This window comes from Gymnoscopelus braueri (genome assembly GCF_963280865.1).
Source record: "Gymnoscopelus braueri genome assembly, chromosome: 13".
NCBI lineage: Eukaryota > Metazoa > Chordata > Actinopteri > Myctophiformes > Myctophidae > Gymnoscopelus > Gymnoscopelus braueri.
In genome coordinates, this window is record NC_137615.1 from 16,591,460 (window position 1) to 16,611,829 (window position 20,370).

At 41.9% G+C, this 20,370-nt stretch overlaps 3 protein-coding genes across 4 annotated transcripts; 1 reads left to right on the forward strand and 2 right to left on the reverse strand.

The window, feature by feature from the left end:
- Nucleotides 1-2,290: 2,290 nt before the first annotated feature.
- Nucleotides 2,291-7,605, forward strand: LOC308097990 (E3 ubiquitin-protein ligase TRIM35-like). Its single transcript, XM_080446192.1, has 6 exons — nt 2,291-2,908; nt 3,701-3,796; nt 4,999-5,229; nt 5,668-5,690; nt 5,851-5,969; nt 6,616-7,605. Exons 1-6 carry the CDS (start codon nt 2,360-2,362, stop codon nt 7,173-7,175), a joined length of 1,578 nt encoding a protein of 525 aa, XP_080302318.1. The 5' UTR covers nt 2,291-2,359; the 3' UTR covers nt 7,176-7,605.
- LOC308097994 (C-signal-like) lies at nt 7,047-10,368 on the reverse strand. The gene is made up of 7 exons (XM_080446198.1): nt 10,200-10,368; nt 10,060-10,114; nt 9,687-9,874; nt 8,949-9,110; nt 8,207-8,344; nt 7,617-7,726; nt 7,047-7,168 (listed from the first exon to the last, which is right to left on the reverse strand). Exons 1-7 carry the CDS (start codon nt 10,341-10,343, stop codon nt 7,141-7,143), a joined length of 825 nt encoding a protein of 274 aa, XP_080302324.1. The 5' UTR covers nt 10,344-10,368; the 3' UTR covers nt 7,047-7,140.
- A 4,580-nt stretch (nt 10,369-14,948) lies between these two features.
- Nucleotides 14,949-18,041, reverse strand: LOC308097996 (C-signal-like). 2 transcript variants are annotated; one of them, XM_080446200.1, is made up of 6 exons: nt 17,882-18,041; nt 17,742-17,796; nt 17,371-17,558; nt 16,505-16,666; nt 15,877-15,987; nt 14,949-15,142 (listed from the first exon to the last, which is right to left on the reverse strand). In XM_080446200.1, exons 1-6 carry the CDS (start codon nt 18,023-18,025, stop codon nt 15,029-15,031), a joined length of 774 nt encoding a protein of 257 aa, XP_080302326.1. In that variant the 5' UTR covers nt 18,026-18,041; the 3' UTR covers nt 14,949-15,028. The 2 variants fall into 2 exon arrangements, with proteins under 2 accessions (XP_080302326.1, XP_080302327.1); XM_080446201.1 differs by lacking the exon at nt 17,742-17,796 and having other exon boundaries at nt 17,371-17,529.
- Between the last annotated feature and the right edge of the window lie 2,329 nt (nt 18,042-20,370).

Genomic DNA, 20,370 nt, shown 5'->3' on the forward strand with positions numbered 1-20,370 from the left:
GTAATGTTGGATGTGTAAAACAACAGTGGATCACTTAAGAAATGAAGGCAAAAATCTTCCTTTTACTCTATCCTTCTTATGCAATATTAATCTGAGTTCCCAGAAGTTTTCGCCAGCTCTCGCATACAAACGAATGCAATATATATATTGTAAAAAATAAACCGGTGAACAATCTGTGCATGATGCTGGAGTCATCAACAACACTATTATTGTAGAATGAAAAACCATTTAGATCTTGTGTAAACGTGAATCGTGGTTTTGACGGGGAGTAAAACACATGCAGTGTTAACTGTATTGAATTGAATTCCTTAGGCAAACATAACTAAGTATTGTCAAAACAAAATGTTTGCATACCTTTTGTTGGTGACATCTTTCAGTATCCTCAATGTATCCAAGTGTATGAAGAAATTCTGTAGTTAATGGATTGTTTTTGTTCTTTAATGCTGATGAATATGTAGATGGGATATGTCTTGAGAGACGGATGCTAGAACACTTAACACCGACTGAGAAACACATTATTTTGACTGCTTTATGTTGCACTGTTGTCAATATCCGTATATGACAATACTAATGACATTGATCAAGGAATTTCTTGTCTCTTTGTTCTTTGTTACATGGTACATTTTGCAGTGTGCAACCAGTGAGCACATTCTGAAATATCCCATTTGAAAACTTAAGTGGGTTTGGACCAGTGGTGGAAAAAGTACTCAAATCTTTTACTCAAATAAAAGTATCAATACTATGTTACTTTACTCTGCAAAAGTCCAGAATTGAAAATGTAATTCAAAAGTACAAAAGTAATGGTATCAAAATGTACTCATTGTGCAGAATGTCCCATTTCACAAGTTCAAAATGTATACAAATCTTTTGAAAATGGCAGATCTACAAGTTCACAATGCGTCGCGATGCATTTTTAGCTTGTAGAGCGGATATTTTCAAATGGCGGAAATATGTATATAGGGCGATATAGTGGAAAACATGTTTTGTGATCATCTAAATCTGAAAAGTAACTAAAGCTGTCAAATAATTGTAACGGGAGTAAAAAGTACAATATTTGCCTCTGAGATGTAGTGGAGTAAAAGTATTAAATTGAAAATACTGCAGAAAGTAAAAAATACCTCAAATTTGTACTTAAGTACAGTACTTGAGTAAATGTACTTGGTTACTTTACACGACTCACTGGTTTGGACTGTGGTAGCTGAGAATGAGGTGCGTTTTAGGTCAGCTGAGTGTTTTCCACCAGGCTAACTCAATTCTCCCTCACCTTGCCTGATGGAAACAGAAACCTTACCTCCCGGACTGTCTGCTATCATTCATAGAACACCACCCCGAGTGTGTTTGTGTGCTACTGGATTCTGGATACTTATCAGAATCCTTTGTGCTCCTGAAATATATATGACTTCTAACTAGACGACAGTTAAATCACTCACTTCTAGTGTCGACGGGGCATCTGTGATACCGTAATACGATACACTGTAGTACACTTGATATGCTTAGCATGTCGCACCCAGAACGAAGGTCACTGGTCGGTCTCGCGCTTCACCGGCGACTCTCAATCATATTCCGTAGGCCTTTTGAGGTGTACATTCGGCTGCAAAGCATTTTTAATTCAATTAATTGTTTCGTTACATTCACTTAATGCTACTGACATGGTTGTTTAACCCATTAAAACCGGGAAAGCATCTGTCATTTTACTTTTAATGTTGGCTATTGACAAAATAGCAGATATACAAGCTTACAGCGCATCACTTTGTGCCATGCTGTGAGCTTGTAGATCTGCTATTTCTGAAAAATCTTTGAATATTATATATAATTTTAAAGCGAACATTTTTAACTAAAATCTTTGCTTCCGGGGGTCCCTGGAACAAAATATATGGCTCCGGAGGTCCGCAGCCAAATACATATAATTTTGACATGAAAAAGTTTGAGCACCACTGATATAGAAAACATATGTTTTTCAGAAAACTGTTGTGATTTGTAGAATTGGCCTCAGGGTCCCGCCGGTTCAAGTGCTCATAAAGAGCCTGCTTATTGTAAACTGTATCAAAGTCAGTTGAGAATGATAACTACTGAACATTGTTTGGGCTTCTTTCTATTAAAAAAAAGTCCTGCTGACTACTGGACTCTGACAAAGTTTATTATGAGCTGAGAGGAAAGGGGTGGCAACACATCCCCTATTTACTAGAGCTCAGGTAAACCTGTTCTTCAAGTCTTTGTTGATCAATATCCTCTGTCCTTTACATACTGCAGTCAATTTGCTCTTCACTCACACAGCAGTCCAGTCTCTTACCCTTCATTTCGAGGAGCAAAAGATTGCACGTTCTGCAGTGCCCTTGAAACTTCCAACAGGAACCCAGCCATGCATGCGTTGCGCCCACGTGCGTCCTCCCAGCCCGGGAAACCTTCCTTCCTCCAGAGTCCCAAGATAGCTGCGGTCCTCCGTCCGCGGGCCGTTTCCTCGCGTTCGGGCTCCGTGCTGGAAGACGAGCTGTCCTGCCCCATCTGCTGCGAGATCTTCAAGGACCCCGTGGTGCTGAAATGCAGCCACAGCTTCTGCCGTGCCTGCCTGCAGCAGTTCTGGAACAAAAAGAAGGCCAGGAGAGAGTGTCCCGTCTGCAGGAGAAAATGCTCCCTGACGGAGCCCACGGTCAGCCTGGCCCTGAAGAACGTGTCCGACACCTTCCTGAAGGAGCAGGAGCGGCAGGCGGCGGCGGGCGGCGCGGGCACGGCAAGCGGGTACGCGGGCATGACGGGGGACCAAGCGGAGGTGAGGTGCCTCACGCACGGGGAGGTTCTCAAGCTCTTCTGCCTGGACGACTCGGAGGTTCTCTGCCTGGTGTGTCACACCTCCAAGAGACACCAGGGCCACAGGGTGTGTCCCTTGGAAGAGGGAGCTCACGACCTCAAGGTGAGGCTCTCTGCCGCTCGTTCCACAGAGGGCCTTTATTTACCGCGTTGCTCTCTGCCAGGAGACGTCTGTAAGCGGGTCTGTGTGTGTGTGTATCTGTCTGGAGGTCATCTCGCAAGCTGCTTCTTGTGCATATTGCCAGTAGGCCACCGAAGAACTACCTCCACAATGTCTTATTGTTTCTATAATCAGGCTCTGATTGGTATGCAACCTTTGCCCAAATTTGGAGTCAAAAGATATACAGTATTATGTCATAGACCACTGACATGCTGTAGATCAGGGGTTTGCTTTTTCACCCCAAAAAATAATCATATTTGAACTGTGGACCCCCACCCTGACAAGTACTTGGAATTGTGGTAGTTGAGGCATTACATTTAGTTTGACTCGGATAAATATTGTGAAAATATCTGATCTACAATCTCACAACGCCTCGCGTTGCAAGGCATTGTGAGCTTGTAGATCAGCTATTTTCAAATGTTTGTCTCTTTCCTTTATTTGACAATTTGGCCAATGTTTGACCAGTTTTTAAAGTGTAGTTTGTTGATTACAATTGACGCAATAAAGGTCTTTTTCTTTTCTTTCTTTTTGAGGTATTAAAAAGGTATTTTATTTTTAAATTATGGAAATGTTTTGAAAATTCTTTGTAAAAAATGTGTGAGAACCCTGGATAACTTTCAAAATTGTCTTTAGATATTGCATTTTTTTAAAAAAATTCTCCCTCTCTGCGTCTCTCTGTCTCTCTGTCTCTCTCTCTCCCTCTCTCTCTCATTCTCTCCGTCTTGATCCTTCTAGGAGGAATTGAAGAAGGAGCTGATTCCTTTGAAGAAAACTATGCGAAGCCTGTATGAGGGCAAGCAGGAGTGTGATGACACAACGGTTCACATGAAGGTATCAATAAACAAGTGCTGTTGTAGAATACCAGCGTCTATCAGCTCTCTGACATTAAGGTCACACACCCTGTTGGTGAATAAACACTTCGAGGAATGTGTTTGCAAAACTCCACCCAGTTTGTTTTCAGGAGAAAAGGTTATTTGATTATGTGACATGGTGGTGTATTGTTCTCTGCGCGTAAAGCGTAACAATGCACAGCTCTGTTGTGAATTAACCCATTAAGACCTGAGGCCGATGCTAAAAGATGACTTCTACATCCTAAACCGATTTCAGGAAAAAAAACCTATGTTGCTATATCAGTGGTTCTCAAACCTTTTCATGTCAAGGACCACCCAAAATTACATGTATTTGGCCGTGGACCCCCATCTCATATATATATATATATTCAAAGATTTGCAAATGTGCATGATTTTTCAAAAATAACAGATCTACAAGCTATATTTTAGCTAAATATATAGCAACATTGGTTGGCTATTCAAAAATAGCAGATATACAAGCGCATAGTGCGTCACTTTGTGCCGTGCTACAATCTTGTAAATTGACAATTTTTTATGTAGCCAAAGTATAAAATATGTTTAACGTGGTTAAAATGACACAGATGCTTTCCCGGTTTTAAATACTGGTTTGGGTGATTTACTGATTTTATATACCTACTGCTTTTCCTATCTATCAATACTGCAATGTAGAAACACTCTGTTACAAGTAAAAGTCTTGTAATCAAAATGTACGTACGTAAAGTACAAAAGTATTGGCATCAAAATATACTAAAGTACCAAAAGTAAAAGTACTCATTATGCAGAATGTCCCATTTCACAAATGTCTAAAATGTATTAAAATCTTTAGAAAATAGCAGATCTACAAGCTCACAACGCGTCGTGAGTTTGTAGATCGGCTATTTTCAAATAGCCAAAGTTTAAATAGGGGATGAATGGGTTAATGTATGTTTTGTAATACTAATTCAAATCTACAAAGTAACTTAGTAACTAAAGTTGTCAAATAATTGTAGTGGATTAAAAAGTACAACATTTGCCTCTGAGATGTAGTGGAGTAGTAAAAGTATTGAAAATTGGAAACACTCCAGTAAAGTAATAACTACTTAGTTACTTTTCCACAACTGGTTGAGAGCTTGCATTTTTTACACTCTGTATCTTGTGCATCTTGTGATGTGACAATGAAGCTGATATTTGCGTGTCATTTAGAACCAGACACAGGCTACAGAGAAGCAGATAAAAGAGGAGATCGAACAGCTCCGGCAGTTCCTCCAGAAGGAGGAGACGGCGAGGCTGGCCGCCCTGAGGGAAGAAGACGAGGAGAAGAAACAACAAATGAAGAAGAAGACCGACAGCATCACCAAAGACATCCTCACGTTCTCTCACGCCATCATCGCCATCGAGAACGAAATTGCGTCCGACGATGCTCAGTTCCTTCAGGTAAGGTGCCAAGAACGACTTACACGACTTGTTTCCCATAGGCCCAGACTGTAGCTCTATATTCTGATAGTAATCATGGCTATGGAGTGTGTGTTCAGTCACAGGGGTCTTCCTGTCTCTCCAGCTCTTTAGTAAACAGAAAAATACATTTGCAGGTCAGGATATCACTTTTATCCAATCAGGAGAGAGAACTCATACAGGATACAAAATAAACAATTGGAAGTGATGAAACAAAGAACATTTATTGACGGTTTACCAAAGAGCTGGAGAGATGGGGAGACCCCCGTTACAGAGCAAACACTATCTACTTGTATAGCAATGATTACTATCGACATGTAGATTTAACTTTTTAAGAAAAATATCACTTATACCACCTTTAATAGTGTTTCTCCTTGTTGATTTACATCTGACAATACAAATGCTCCTTTCTGATTTCAGAACTATAACAATATCAAGAAGAGGTAAGTTTATTTTTTATCTTCTTCTCCCAGTACCATTTAATCTAAACTTCCAAGACTACGCTGCAAAATCCAGAGTGTTCATGGTAAAAATGGACCCCCAGAATGATTTTGCTGAGTACCCATGCGGCTGACGCCCCTGTGTGGGATGTTATTTCCACAGAGCACAGATCACTCCAAAGGAACCAGAAAAGCTTCCTGACGTTCTTATAGACGTGGCCAAACACATCAGCTCCTTAAAATACCAGATCTGGGAGAAGATGGTGGACCTTGTTCAATACAGTAAGCATCACTCTATACTCTATGTAATGGGTGATATAAATAAAGTTTTTTTTAATATATATATATTTACATCAGTGGTTCTCAACCTTTTCAGGCCGTGACCCCCCAAAAATAATGATATTTGAACTGGGGACCCCCAGAAGTAATCATATTTGAACTGGGGACCCCCCACCCTGACAAGCACTTGGAATTATAGGAGTTGAGGCATTACGTTTTGTTTGACTCGGTTCCACAGATACATATTATGAAAACAGCAATCTACAAGTTCACAACGGCTTGTGTTGCGAGACGTTGTGAGCTTGTAGATCGGCTATTTTCATATTTCATTTTTGCCTTTCTTAAGTTATGACAATTTGGCCAATGTTTGACCACTTTTTATAGTATAGTTTGTTGATTACTTTTGATGAAGTGATGGTCTTTTTTTCTTTTTTGAGGTACAGTACTAAAAAGGTCTTAAAAGTCCTTAAATGGTCTCTTCACTGTCATCTGGGGACCCCCCTCAAAGAAGAAATCATGTGGGGACCCCACAGGTTGAGAACCACAGCTCTATGTAATGGCTGATATAAACAATGTTTTTTTTTTTTACTATGTAAAAGAACATTTCAGGGTTATTCTAACAACGTCTCTCTCTCCCCTCTCCATTCAGCGCCAGTCTGCTTGGATCCCAACACGGCGTACTCCTGGCTGTCCCTGTCCAAAGACCTGACCGCCGTGGCCAACAGCGGCTCCGTCCGGCAGCTTCCGGACAACGCGGAGCGCTTCGGCCACTTTGTGTTTGTGCTGGGCTCCGAGGGCTTCACCACGGGCCGCCACGCCTGGGAGGTGGACGTGGGCGACAAGGAGGACTGGATGCTGGGGGTGGTCAAGGGGTCCATCAGCAGGAAGGGCCGCATCTCTGGATGTCCGGAAGGAGGGTTCTGGATGATCACCCACTGCGAGGGCGAGTATTCGGCCATGACTCGGCCCAGCACCCCTCTGGAGCTGGAGGGGGAGCTGACCAGGGTGAGGGTGCAGCTGGACTATGACTCTGGAGAGGTCACCTTCTCCAACCCGATCAGCATGACCCACATCTACACCTTTCACGATTTCTTCACCGAGAAGATGTTCCCCTTCTTCTGCCCGGGAGCCAACATAAATGGGAACAACCCTGCCCCCCTTAGGATCTGCCCTGCTAAAGTGGCTGTATGGAATAGTGCCACCTGGTGAAATGGATGGATTTAGCAAGGCAGTGCTTGTGCATTAAATGAACTTTAATTTAATTTTTAATATTTGGTATTTAAATCAGTCACTTAACAAATGATATGATAAATAACAAAGACATTTCTGACACATTTAATAATATTATACTTAAAAAAAAGAAATCGCTGATCTGCAAGCTTACAACATGTCACCAAGTGAGGTGTTGTAAGCTTTTGCTATTGCTGCTTTTTTGGAAAATGTTTGAAAATGTATGAAGATATTTCTACATGGAAAAGATTCCGACGATTCTGACGATTCTGAAAAATAATTGCGATTAGGCGATTATGTAATAATTCCCATGAGAAGACGAAAGCGTGGATTCGCGTTTTGGCAGTTGATGAAGTACAGAGAGTGTCAGGGTATGGGCTTCCCCTGGTCATCTACCAGGTAATCTACCAGGTAATCTACCAGGGTACAGGCTTCCCCTGGTAATCCAGGAAGGCTCCATTCTGCTTGTCAGTCAGGGAATCAATCACACGGAGCAGCCCCTCCACACTCTGTGGGGGGTCAATGGGTGCCTGGTGGTCACAAACACACACTTTACGTTTAACATATTGTTGCTGTCGGGCAGAAACCTCCTGTCTCCATATTCTAACTTTTTGTGTTTTTTTCATAGACTAATGCCCTACCTTGATCATACTACAGCATCACACAAAAGCGTCAAAAGTAGAAGTTCCACAAGCTTGAATCCATGAAAAGTAACAGTTTTGGACTCATATATTACGCCGTAGATTGATTCTCTACACTCCCAGTAATCCAGCCAATCATGTTTCCAGCAGCTACAGATCAGCTGGAGACTTGGCCCTGCAATAACATCATACTGTCTGGAAGCATTGCTCTAGATTATTGATTCTGTTCCCATTACTGTATGTATCATGCATGTCACCATGTGAATTACATTCTTTGGGAAATTAATAAAGTTACTTTTAAATGAATTCATTTGCAGTTCGTTTACGGATTCTAATTGATATGTATTGTAATTGATTTTATTTCCTGACCTCGATGCTGACATCGGCTTCATTTGCCACACTTCCGCCCATCTCGGTGCGCACCCAGCCAGGGTGCAGGCCTGCAAACAGGATCCCATCTTTCCTGAACTCCTCTGAGCAACAAAGCATCAGCATGTTCAGCCCCGCCTGGTGGTTACAGGAGAGACCGAGGGAAGGGAAAGGAAAGGAAAGGTGTGACAGGAAAAATAAAAGGCCAGTCAGGATATTAGAGGTGATGGTTCACCAGTTCCCCTGTCACATGTTTAACTACTTAAATCCTATATACTTCCTTATACAATTTACAATTTAGGAGACACTCTTAATCCAGAGCGATTTACAGTAAGCAAGGAAAACACGAGGTACTGCATCAAATGCATAGAAATAGTAATCTAGGATCATACAGTAGGTAAACCAAGAACCTTCTAAACAGTATAATATCAAAAAATCAATCTGTGCATTGAAACTATGCATACTATAGGATGCCAGGTCTACAAATGACCTGGCATCTGTCCACATGACATGCTATCTAAATTACATTTTAGCCTTTCCATAAGCCTGCAAGGTCGTCAAGGCTAGGGCAAGTGCTACGGCCTGGAGTGGAGTCTGAAGAGGTGAGTCTTCAGATTACATAGAATATAGAAAATAGCAAAAATAGCTGATTTGCAAGCGAGCTTACAGCTCACGGCAGTTTCTACAGTGTGTGTTGTATGCATTAGGAAATTAAATGGTCTGTTAGTTTGTCTGTCTCCACCTTGCTGATTCGGTAGGACAAAGCAGGGGCGATGGAGTATGAAGCTGCCAGAGCTGCCATGGAGGCCATTACTGTGGTGATGTTGATGACGGCCGCCTTGCGGCAAGACATCCCAGGTGCTCCACTGGCCCTCGCTGCTGTCTGCAGAAGAGGCAGGAACTCCTAATGACGACCGAAGGGGGAGAGAGAGGCCATGATGAAACTTCTGTCAATGGAGGTCCAACTTCCTTGCAGAATTACTTCTAAACTTCCAGAGGATTCTAGAATGAGCATAGAAAGTGTTTTTCTTCTATAGGACATGGGTGGAGTTTTGCAAACACATTTCTTGAAGTGTTTATTCACCAACAGGGTGTGCCTCAATGTCAGAGCTCATAGAGCTGGGCGATATGGACAAAATCAAACATAATATGTTTGACCAAATACCTCAATAAAGATGTTGTGATGACAATATCATATTGTGACAATATCTTTTTTTTTTTATAAGATAAAGATCTAATTCCACCGATTGAACAATTTTGATTTTTTTTTATAAAATAGTGATTAAAACCAAGAAAGGACTCACCATATTACGATAACCAAAATCCTTAATATCTAGTTTTATATCATATCAATATATTATCGATATATTTCCCAACCCTAATACCAACTAACTTATGTATTACTTGCTTACTTGTGGATGACATGTTTGTGTACATATTTTTGTTAGAAGGCTCGTCTTGGCACATCCTCTGCCCTTACTTTAGTCGCATTCATAGGGCCCATAATGTTGGTGTTGAATGCAGCTTGCATGTCCTCTGGGCTGGTGGTCATCAAGTTGCCATGGGCAAGGACCCCTGCATTGTTGACCAGCAGATTGAGACCACCTGTCCCCACCAGAGAGCCTACCTGCTGGGCAGACTGCTTTATGCTAGAGAGGTCAGTGACATCTGAGAGACAGTGAGAGAGAACAGAGCAGCAGTCAATAATACCAGACACTCACCATACACATCAGAACACTGGGTTTCTTATACCCACTAGTGTAGCGCATGGCTGATCCCACAGGGGGTTTGACAGAAGGGCTATTGAAAGATTTAATGGGACGATAACAGAGAGAGGAACAGAGCTCTTATACCAAGACGGATGACAGTGATGACGTTAGGGTGCTTCTTTGCCAGGGCTTGCAAGGCCTGTAAACACACAGGAGAAATGGTTTTGGTATCGGCACTCTCACAGATTTTTGTATAAGAGGACTGTATAGAGGACAATTCTCACCTCACTTCTGGGTCCAGCTGGGTCCCTGCAACAGGCAAATAACTTTTGGATTGGACGCTTGGTTTCCACCATTTGCTTGACCATCTCCAGGCCTAAACCTCGGTTAGCTCCAGTGATAAGCACACTGTATGTTTTAGCAGCCATTTCCCCTGTCTCAGATTTACCCAGTGCCTGCATCTCAGGCAAAGTCCCTCTCTTTTGTTAGATGTGTATCTTAGGGGCTGGTCAGGCCACACCCTCCAGTTTTGGGCAGGCTCTTTTTATGTTTGCGCACATACCAGTTACACAGACGGAAACAAGTCCACAAGGACTTTTTTGGTCAGACCTTTTAGACAAAAGTTTTATAAATGTAACTGTGTTGTTTTACATTCTTTTGCCTAATAATAAAAAATAAAATAAAATCAGAAATGTACAGTCATACAGGGTGAAATATGAAGCCACTTGGAAATGATTATGATTCATTTTGTCAAAGTGGCCTATTGACATAGGAGATTAAAGCAACATCTAACAAAATTGCTTTTACTACCAATAACATGTTCTTAAAATTGAACAAGATGTGTCTGTTATTATCTATTAATATTATGAAATTAGAAGAGCTAAACGGATGCAAAAAGACAAAATAGAAGACAATCTTGGTAGCAATAATCTTGGCATTAGATGGTTTTAACTCCTACAAGTCGTTGGCTCAAGTCACAGTGAGTTACAGATGATATGTTTGTTCTGTGATGAATCTGATCAACTGTTAGCCTTTCTAACTCATCTACCCTTATTACAGTGATGATTAACACACTGGTTAACACTTTGAAGCACTGCAAACACAAGACAACCCTGGCCTAGATCAGTGGTTCCCTAATCTCTCAAGAGATTCAGTCCAGAGGGTCAGTCCACCCTAGGTGGACACGCACTGACCTTTTGCACCTTAATCCCATGTATAACGCACTGACTTTTTTGTCTTTTTTTATTGTGCTCTTTTCCTCTAAGCACCTTAACGTCCATATGTATATCATGCACAGTATAAGTATAACATGCACAGTATACATACATTGCTGCTATGCTCAGGCACCTTAGTTTTTTATTATCTCAGGTACTTTGTAAATATGTAGATAACTTGTCAGGCCTTCTGTTGCTCTCTTGTTTTGATCTCCTTCCCACTTGCCCCCCACCCCCCTCTTCTCCCCCCCCCCCCTCTTCTTTCTATGGAAACTAACGTTGCGATGGGAACGATGTACAAAAACGAATTTCACCCACTTTTTTACCTTGTAAACCTGTGATGTGACAATAAAACTGATTCTGATTCTGATTCTGATTCTGATTCTGATTCTGAACAGATTCTGCTCTGCGTTGGAATCTGTCGTGAAGGTTCGTCATAACGTGTACACACTGGGCTACAAGTGGGCGTGCCTTCAGATCAGGAAGCAGGCCGCGCTTTACCCAATCAAATGTAGTGGGCGGGATTTACGTGTCCGCCGATCCTTCCCCACTCGAAACCAACCAAAACTAATTTAACAATAGCGTCCGCGGAGCAGACAAAACCACAAACCACGAAAAGATATTCACATTTTAACTTGCTCTTTCATCATAGAAACAAGTGGGCTTATAACCAAAACGATCCATGTTCTCTGGGAGAAGTGGTGTTAGTGTTCCGTGTAGAAATATTGTTAGTGGGAATGAAAACATAGTCGCACCACCGGAAGCTGAAGGCAGACCAAAACCCCGGTTTCCTTGCGCACGGGTGCAACGCTTATTTTTAACTCTATGGTGCTACGTCGTCATTGTCCCAGAGCCAAGTGAGATAGTACAAACAGCAGAGGGCGCTGTTTTTCCTTCTCATTTGGTTCTGGGTTCCCAGATTGGTGGTTCCCAAACTGGGGGTCAGGATGGTAAATCCAGGCTTCACGTATTCCAAAGACCATGAAAGTCGGTAGCAGAATCCTTGAACTTGACCAATCAATGAGCCCAAAACCAGAGCGGTGTTCTTCTCTGTGGCTGAACAGCAGCACTGCAGCAGCTCATGGAACAGTGAATTACATTTAGGGCAGGCGAGATTCCCCCCCCCTACGAAGGGGGGGGGGGGGGGGGTACTCGGGGGAAACAAGTTAACAACATAGGTAAACACTACACACACTGACTACAAAACTGAGAAACGTTAATTAAAACAATATGCAAGTATCAATCAATCAATTCTTCAGCGGTGGTCTCTTCATGTTGTAGTTTAGTAATGAATGGCTCAAGCTGCTCTCATAGCCCCTTTTATGCCAGGTGATGGCCCAGACCCCCACCCCTGGCTCTCCTGGTACCCCATGAAGACAAAGGCATACATTTGCATCACTATATGCCCCAGGGGTGGGGGGGTCAGAAATGGGGGAATCCTATGTTCCCCTCACTCTAAATTCAATAAAGCTATATGATATGATTGCTATTAACTACCATTAACTATAACTACCATAAAGAACATAAAGTAAAGTAGCCTAAAATGATTATGTCGACCTTAAAGTAAAAAAATGAGGATTTAAACCAGCAGGGACATAGCTGGTATTATTATATATATTTTTTAATATAAATGCATTTGACTACAAAAGGCAAAAAGTCACGTAACTATCAAGTATTTTGGTCTCATGTTGTTGCCATGACACCTGCTGGCTGTAAAAAGTCAATGCAGGGCTTTATAAATGGTACTGACAACATAATTATTCATAGCATATTTTTATTGTGTATATACATTAGGCTGTAGATAAATTACTGATAGCATTCTTTCTATGTTGGTGGGGAAATGTAAGGTTTCTGCGTGATGAATCTAAAACTTGCCTTACATTTATAGGAAGGGGGGAAACAATAATTGACAATTATGAATTATGAATTGCACTTAATAAACTTACAATATCACTGGTGTTCACCGTTCACTTAGGCTACAGGGTTGGGAAAAGCCATCTAAAACTTAGAATGCCATCAAAAATCCATAATTCAAGTTGCACAAAGACATGTCTTTTCAACAGACGTCTCTACCCCACTGGGCGCACATACAACAACGCCCAAACGCCGTGCATACGCCGTCCATACGACGTCCGAGTCAGACGTGAGTCGACGTCGTTTCAACGTATTTTTTGCAAAAAAGCTGCTGACTGAGGTCTGACTCAGACGGCGTATGCACGGCGTATGCACGGCGTATGGGCGTTGTATTGTGTGTGCCCAGTGGGTAAAGAGACACGTCTTTTACAACGTCGATACGACGTCGTCGCAAAACGCTGATAGGATGGATTACTGACAATATTATTTAATAAATTATGCATTTCATCCTCTATATATTGTCCAGCAACCTTTATGATAAAGGTGAAAATAGATCTGGAGCCAGATTGCTCTGATGCCAAAGTTCCTGTGCAGGGATTCGATCCCATGGCCATGTGGTCTGAAGTCAAAAGCTCTTCCGCATGAGCTACCCAAGCACACTACACTCAAGCGCTTCCAAACTAAAACATTCTCAACCTGCATGGATCCTGGAAATGGCAAATCAGGATGTGTCTGTCTCACTGGGGTCTAGTGCTGTAATAGGGATAGACTCCTGTGTTCTTGGCTGTTGCTGACAATAAGCCCACTTGTAAAGTGCATGATCCAAATGCCATTAATTAATTTGGGGGAATGACCCATCACGTTCATGTAATGTATAAAACTTAGTGTGCTTGGTTAGCTCTGTCGTAAGACCTCTTGACTACTGACCAGAAGCTCATGGGATCAAAGCCCAACACCAACATAAGGGCATCTGAGCAATCTGCCTCCCATGGATTAAATAACTTTTTTCGGCTTTAAATGGCCATTGCCATTGACAATGCATTGTGCGCTTAAAGTTAAATATTTCAAAAACTACACATGATTTCAAAGTAAAAATCTCAAGCATGCATGTCCACAGTAAGGTGGGATTTTCAAATTATTAAAAAAGCTTTAATAATTTGTGAAACAATTATGATTCATGGTCACTCTATTTCAGTAATATAATTAAATTGATTATATCTTATTGTATTTATTTCATTTTATTTGAATGCAGGGTCATTAAAATGAGTCCATCCATGTACAACATGTGTTGAATTAACTGTGGAAAAACTTGAAGAACAAGGCACTGGATTAAGTAAACTTGGCTGTTAGCCTAGTCCTTACCAGACAAGAGTACATGCAATGACCAATATCACCCTCCCTGCCCAATATCACCCTCCATGCCCGGCTTCCCTCCCCCGAACATGGGCCAATTGTGTTCGCATAGAAGTCAGATGCACTGAAGTGGATTCGAACTAACAACCTCCGTGGTGGAGGGCAGGGACTTCACCACTGCTCCACCCGAGTGAACAATAAATCTTTAAAGAAAAAAACTTGATCTTGAACCAGAAGTAATCAGAAGTAGCCTACACAGTTTTTAGTGTTTTATTTTTTTGGTCAAATATGTTTTATTAAGAACAGATTTTAAAATGTTATATAATATGTACAATGTACATTCTTATTTTTTCATTACAACAAAATCCAAAGAAAGAAGAACAAATAAGACAAAAGGAAAAGAAAACCCTCAATCCCTCCCACCCATACTGTTCAGCGACATACGCCGACATTACATAAAATAAAGTAGTAAAATGAAATGTTGCCATGGAAAACAAAAACAACACTTGTGAAAATGATGATAGCCAGTCGACCACAGTTTTTCTTGTTTAACTGCAGTTGATGAAACACAGAGTGAGTGTCTGTGTCTACCAGGGTATGGGCTTCCCCTGGTAATCTACCAGGTAATCTACCAGGGTATGGTCTTCCCCTGGTAATCTACCAGGGCTTCCCCTGGTAATCTACCAGGTAATCTACCAGGGTATGGTCTTCCCCTGGTAATCCAGGAAGGCTCCGGTCTGCTTGTCAGTCAGGGAATCCATCACACGGAGCATCCCCTCCACACTCTCTGGAGGGTCAATGGGTGCCTGGTGGTCACAAACACACACTTTACGTTTAACATGTCGTTGCTGTCGTGTTGCTGTCGGGGCAGAAACCTCCTGTCTCCATATTCAAACTTTTTGTGTTTTTTCGTAGACTAATGCCCTACCTTGATCACACTAGAGCGTCACACAAAAACATCAAAAGTAGCAGATCTTGTCGATCTGCTACTTATACTGTTTTTAAATTTGAATCCTGACAAGTAACAGTTTTGGACTTATATATTACACTGTAGATTCTCTACACTCCCAGTCATCCAGCCAATCATGTTTCCAGCAGCTACTGATCAGCTGTAGACTTGGCCCTGAAATAACATCATACTGTCTGGAAGCATTGCTCTCGTTTTCTGTGCTTCAGCACAGCCGATTATTGATTCTGTTCTCATTGCTGTCTGTATCATGCATGTCACCATGTGAATTACGTTCTTTGGGAAATTAATAAAGTTACCTTTAAATTAATTCTCATTTGCAGTTCGTTTACAGATTATTGGTATGTATTGTATTTTTTTTATTTAGCAATCCTGACCTAGAAGTTTTTGATTGATTGATGTACTTTATTTAGTAAGACATGAGAACAACAGTACATGGAAGTACAAATTCACAACACAAGGTCTACTAAACTGGAAGACTCATTAAGCACTGAGCAGCTCAGTCTGAGCTTGTTTAAGATGAGATCCCCATGCACACAAATCATGATCGGTCAGTGGAATCGGGTTATTTACCGCACTTCCGCCCATCTCGGTGCGCACCCAGCCAGGGTGCAGGCCTGCAAACAGGATCTCATCTTTCCTGAACTCCTCTGAGCAACACAGCGTCAGCATGTTCAACCCCGCCTGGTGATTACAGGAGAGACCAAGGGAAGGGAAAGGAAAGGTGGGACAGGAAAAATAAAAGGCCAGTCAGGACACTAGAGGTGATGGTTCACCAGTTCCACATGTTTAACTACTTAAATCTTATATACTTCCTTATACATAGAATAGAACAAAAGTAACTGATCTACAAGCTCACAAGCTAGTTTAGCAGACGCTCTTAATCCAGAGCGATTTACAGTAAGCAAGGAAAACACATAATACATCAAATGCATAGAAATAGTAATCTAGGATCATAGGTAAACCAAGAACCTAAACAGTAGAATATCCCCAAAAATCTATAATCTGTACATTGAAACTAAGCACACTATTGGATGCCAGGTCTACAAATGACCTGGCACACATAACATGCTATCTAAATTACATTTTAGCCTTTGCATAAGACTGTAAGGTCATCGAGGCTTACAGCTCACAGCAGTTTCTACAGTGTGTGTTGTATGCATTAGGAAATTAAATGGTCTGTTAGTTTGTCTGTCTCCACCTTGCTGATTCGGTAGGACAAAGCTGTGGCGTAGGAATATGCAACTGCCACGTCTGCCATGGAGGCCATTACTGTGGTGATGTTGATGACGGCCGCCTTGCAGCAAGACATCCCAGGTACTCCACTGGCCCTCGCTGCTGTCTGCAGAAGAGGCAGGAACTCCTAATGACGACCGATAGGGGGAAAGAAAGGCTGAAAATGGGCTGAGAGGCCATGACGAAACTTCTGTCAATGGAAGTCCAACTTCCTTTAAGAATTACTTCTAAACTTCCAGTGGATTCAAGAATGAACATAGAAAGTGTTTTTCTTCTATAAGACATAGGCTGGGTGGAGTTTTACAAACACATTCCTCGAAGTTTATTCACCAACAAGGTGTGCCTCAATGCAGTGGCTTAATGAGCCAACAGTGGGCACGACGCGGGGTTGTCGCCGCCCTCCCGCGCAGCCGCCGCCGATGGTGACTAATGAATTCCAACGATCAGACTATCAACAATTATGGAAACGCCCAGACAAAACCTATAGTATAGGTTTTGCCTGGGCGTTTCCATTCCATGTATAGGTCTTATACATTCAATCCATAAGAAACGCTTAATATAATAATTAAATGCAGATAGCTAGGCCTATTCATTGTGCTTGCATAACAAATATGAATGAATATCATAAACGATGCAGAGCCACCCCCCTGACAGAAACGCCAGGGTGGAAATGGGGATTTCAACACAGAAAATAAAGCCACGAACCAGTGGAACAGCGCCCTCTAGTGGCAGTGACGTCAGACTTTGGTGTACTTGTGCTTACTTGTGCATGACATGTTTATGTACACATTTTTGTTAGAAGGCTCGTCTTGGCACATCATCTGCCCTTACTTTGGTCACATTCATAGTGCCCATAATGTTGGTGTTGAATGCAGCTTGCATGTCCTCTGGGCTGGTGATCATCAAGTTGCCATGGGCAAGGACCCCTGCATTGTTGACCAGCAGATTGAGACCACCTGTCCCCACCAGAGAGCCTACCTGCTGGGCAGACTGCTTTATGCAAGAGAGGTCAGTGACATCTGAGAGACAGTGAGAGAGAACAGAGCAGCAGTCAATACCAGACACTCACCATAACCATCAGAACACTGGGTTTCTTATACCCACTAGTGTAGCGCATGGCTGGTCCCACGGGGGGTTTGACAGAAGGGCTATTTGAAAGATTTAATGGGACGATAACAGAGAGAGGAACAGAGCTCTTATACCAAGACGGATGACAGTGATGACGTTAGGGTGCTTCTTTGCCAGGGCTTGCAAGGCCTGTAAACACACAGGAGAAGTGGTTTTGGTATCGGCACTCTCACATATTTTTGTATAAGAGGACTGTATAGAGGACAATTCTCACCTCACTTCTGGGTCCAGCTGGGTCCCTGCAACAGGCAAATAACTTTTGGATTGGACGCGTGGCTTCCACAATTTGCTTAACCAGCTCCAGGCCTATACCTCGGTTAGCTCCCGTGATAAGCACACTGTATGTTTTAGCAGCCATTTCCCCTGTCTCATTAACCCAGTGGCTGCATCTCAGGCAAAGTCCCTCTCTATGTTGACCGTTTATCTTAGGGGCTAGCTAGGCCACACCCTCCAGTTTTTGGGGAGGCTCTTTTTATGTTTGTGCACATACCGGTTACACAGAGAAGTAAACTGCACTGCAGGGTGAAATATGAAGCCACTTGGAAATTATGATTAAAACGGATGAGAACACAAGGCTGATATTTTGTCAAAGTAACCTATTGTCATAAGAGATTAAAGCAAAAAAAACATTAACGAAATAGCTTTTAAGGGACTAGTCGAAATTTACAGAAGGGGGTCCCTGGAGGAAAATAGGGGAGGGTCATGTCTTTCTAATTTTAGTCCAAGGGAGGGTCAGCTAATTTTACTTTGAAGGGTCATGGCATTTTAGATCAGGGCACATACATTTTCTCCAGGGGTACCCTTCTTTAAAAATCGACCTGTCCCTTACTACCAATAACCTGTTCTTAAAATTAAAAATTATTAAAAAAAAAAATTACAGCACATTTCATAAGCATTGTGCATATACTGTTATAATACTGATAAAATATGCTCCATAGAGCTGGTCCCAGATTCAGACATTTGATGTTAGTTCCAGGGTGTCTCATTGTGGGCATGTTCTGCAAAAAATAAGTGAAATGTGAAATTAGGAGAGCTAAACTGATACAAAAAGACAAAATAGAAGACAATCTTAGCAATAATCTTGGCATTAGATGGTTTTAACTCTGACAAGTCATTGGCTCAAGTCACAGTGAGTTACAGATTATATGTTTGTGATTTCTGTGATGAATCTGATAACTGTTAGCCTTTCTAACGCATCTCCCCTTATTACAGTGATGATGAACACTGTTAACACTTTGAAGCACGGTAATACATTGTCAAACATTGGCCAAATTGTCAAATATTACCTAAGAAAGAGGCAACATTTTCACAACATTTATCTGTGGGGGTCAAGGCCTGAAAAGGTTGAGAACCATTGGCCTAGAGATAACACTAGGATCCATCTGCTCACCTGCAGAATAGTGTTGTACCATAACAATGTTGTCACTCAGCCAGCAGAGGGTTCCAAAATGATGGAAACTGTCTACTGTGATTCCTGTTGCCAAGAACATCCACCCAAAGGTCCGGAATAACTACAGACCAGTTTCCCTGCAGACCTCCCTTTTCATAAAGTCCTTTGAGAAACAAATGCAAACGTCTGGACAAAAACCAACACAATCTGTTTCAGTTTGCATACAACAGGGCCTAGAATGTAAAACTCATGCAAAGCCGTTTGTTGATTCCCCCCCCCCCCCCCCATCAGCTTTCAACACCATTCAACCCCTCCCAAACCTTTCAACTACTTTGCAGTTGACTCCATGTTGGCTCAAATTGGCCGATTGGATCCTTGACTTCCTTTCCAACAGAATACAGAGGGAGAGTGACAATGAGTGCATGTCATGTGAGCTCTCTTCATCCACAGGTTCCCCGCATGGGTGACAGTGGTTTTCATGTCAAGGACTCCCACATTGATACACATAGGCTGCAGGTCCTCCAGTATCTTGATGGCATGGGACTTGAACTGCATGCGAACTGTCTATAGCAGAGGCAACCTATGAAGCACACCACATCATTGCGCCAAGGCACCCTTGGGTCTTCAGCAGGTGTCCTCTAATGCTTTTGTATTTTAGGTTTGAAAATTCCAAAGTACTGTAACATTGAACTACAGAATATGAGGACAGGGATTTGAACATGGAACCTATGTGCTTAAAGTCAGATCATTAGACCACTATACTACCTCTCAGGCACTGTATGGTGTATGTCTCTTAGTAGTGTTGAAGTGTTTTCTTTTGTATTTTAGCCATGAAAATGACAAAGTACTCCAACATTGAACTATAGGAGGACAGGGATTTGAACATGGAATCTCTGTGCAAAGCGTCTGATCATTAGACTATTACACCGTCATTCAGTCACTCTCAGCAGATGTCTCTTAGTACTGTTGAAGTGTTATTTTGTATGCTAGCCTTCAGATAGTAAAGTTGCATTATGTATTTCCTGTTCAACCCTGGAACAGGAAATACTCAGAAAAAAATGTCAGAGTATTCCAACAATGAACTATAATAGGAGTACTGGGACTTGAACATGGACTCTCCGTGCTGAATGGCAAACCACATTAGACCAATACACTATCACTCAGTAATTCTCAACATGTGTCCCGTAGCACTTTTGAAGTGTTCCTTTGTATGTTAGCATTTAGTTGGTTAGCTAGTTTAAACACTCCAGCATTTAAAGCTTCATTATGTAATTTTCCTGTTCAGCCCCGGATTTGTCTTTCAGTGCTTTTGA

Excerpts from the sequence above, each read along its gene's own strand:
- LOC308097990 (XM_080446192.1), top strand. The coding sequence starts at position 2,360 with ATGCATGCGTTGCGCCCACGTGCGTCCTCCCAGCCCGGGAAACCTTCC. Across the intron at positions 3,797-4,998 it reads ACACAACGGTTCACATGAAG|AACCAGACACAGGCTACAGA; the intron begins GTATCAATAAAC and ends CGTGTCATTTAG. Across the intron at positions 5,691-5,850 it reads TATAACAATATCAAGAAGAG|AGCACAGATCACTCCAAAGG; the intron begins GTAAGTTTATTT and ends TTATTTCCACAG.
- LOC308097994 (XM_080446198.1), bottom strand. The coding sequence starts at position 10,343 with ATGGCTGCTAAAACATACAGTGTGCTTATCACTGGAGCTAACCGAGGT. Across the intron at positions 8,345-8,948 it reads TGTCCTACCGAATCAGCAAG|GCGGGGCTGAACATGCTGAT; the intron begins GTGGAGACAGAC and ends TGTAACCACCAG. Across the intron at positions 7,727-8,206 it reads AAGCCGATGTCAGCATCGAG|GCACCCATTGACCCCCCACA; the intron begins GTCAGGAAATAA and ends TGTGACCACCAG.
- LOC308097996 (XM_080446200.1), bottom strand. The coding sequence starts at position 18,025 with ATGGCTGCTAAAACATACAGTGTGCTTATCACGGGAGCTAACCGAGGT. Across the intron at positions 17,797-17,881 it reads CAGCTGGACCCAGAAGTGAG|GCCTTGCAAGCCCTGGCAAA; the intron begins GTGAGAATTGTC and ends GTGTGTTTACAG. Across the intron at positions 15,988-16,504 it reads TGTCCTACCGAATCAGCAAG|GCGGGGTTGAACATGCTGAC; the intron begins GTGGAGACAGAC and ends TGTAATCACCAG.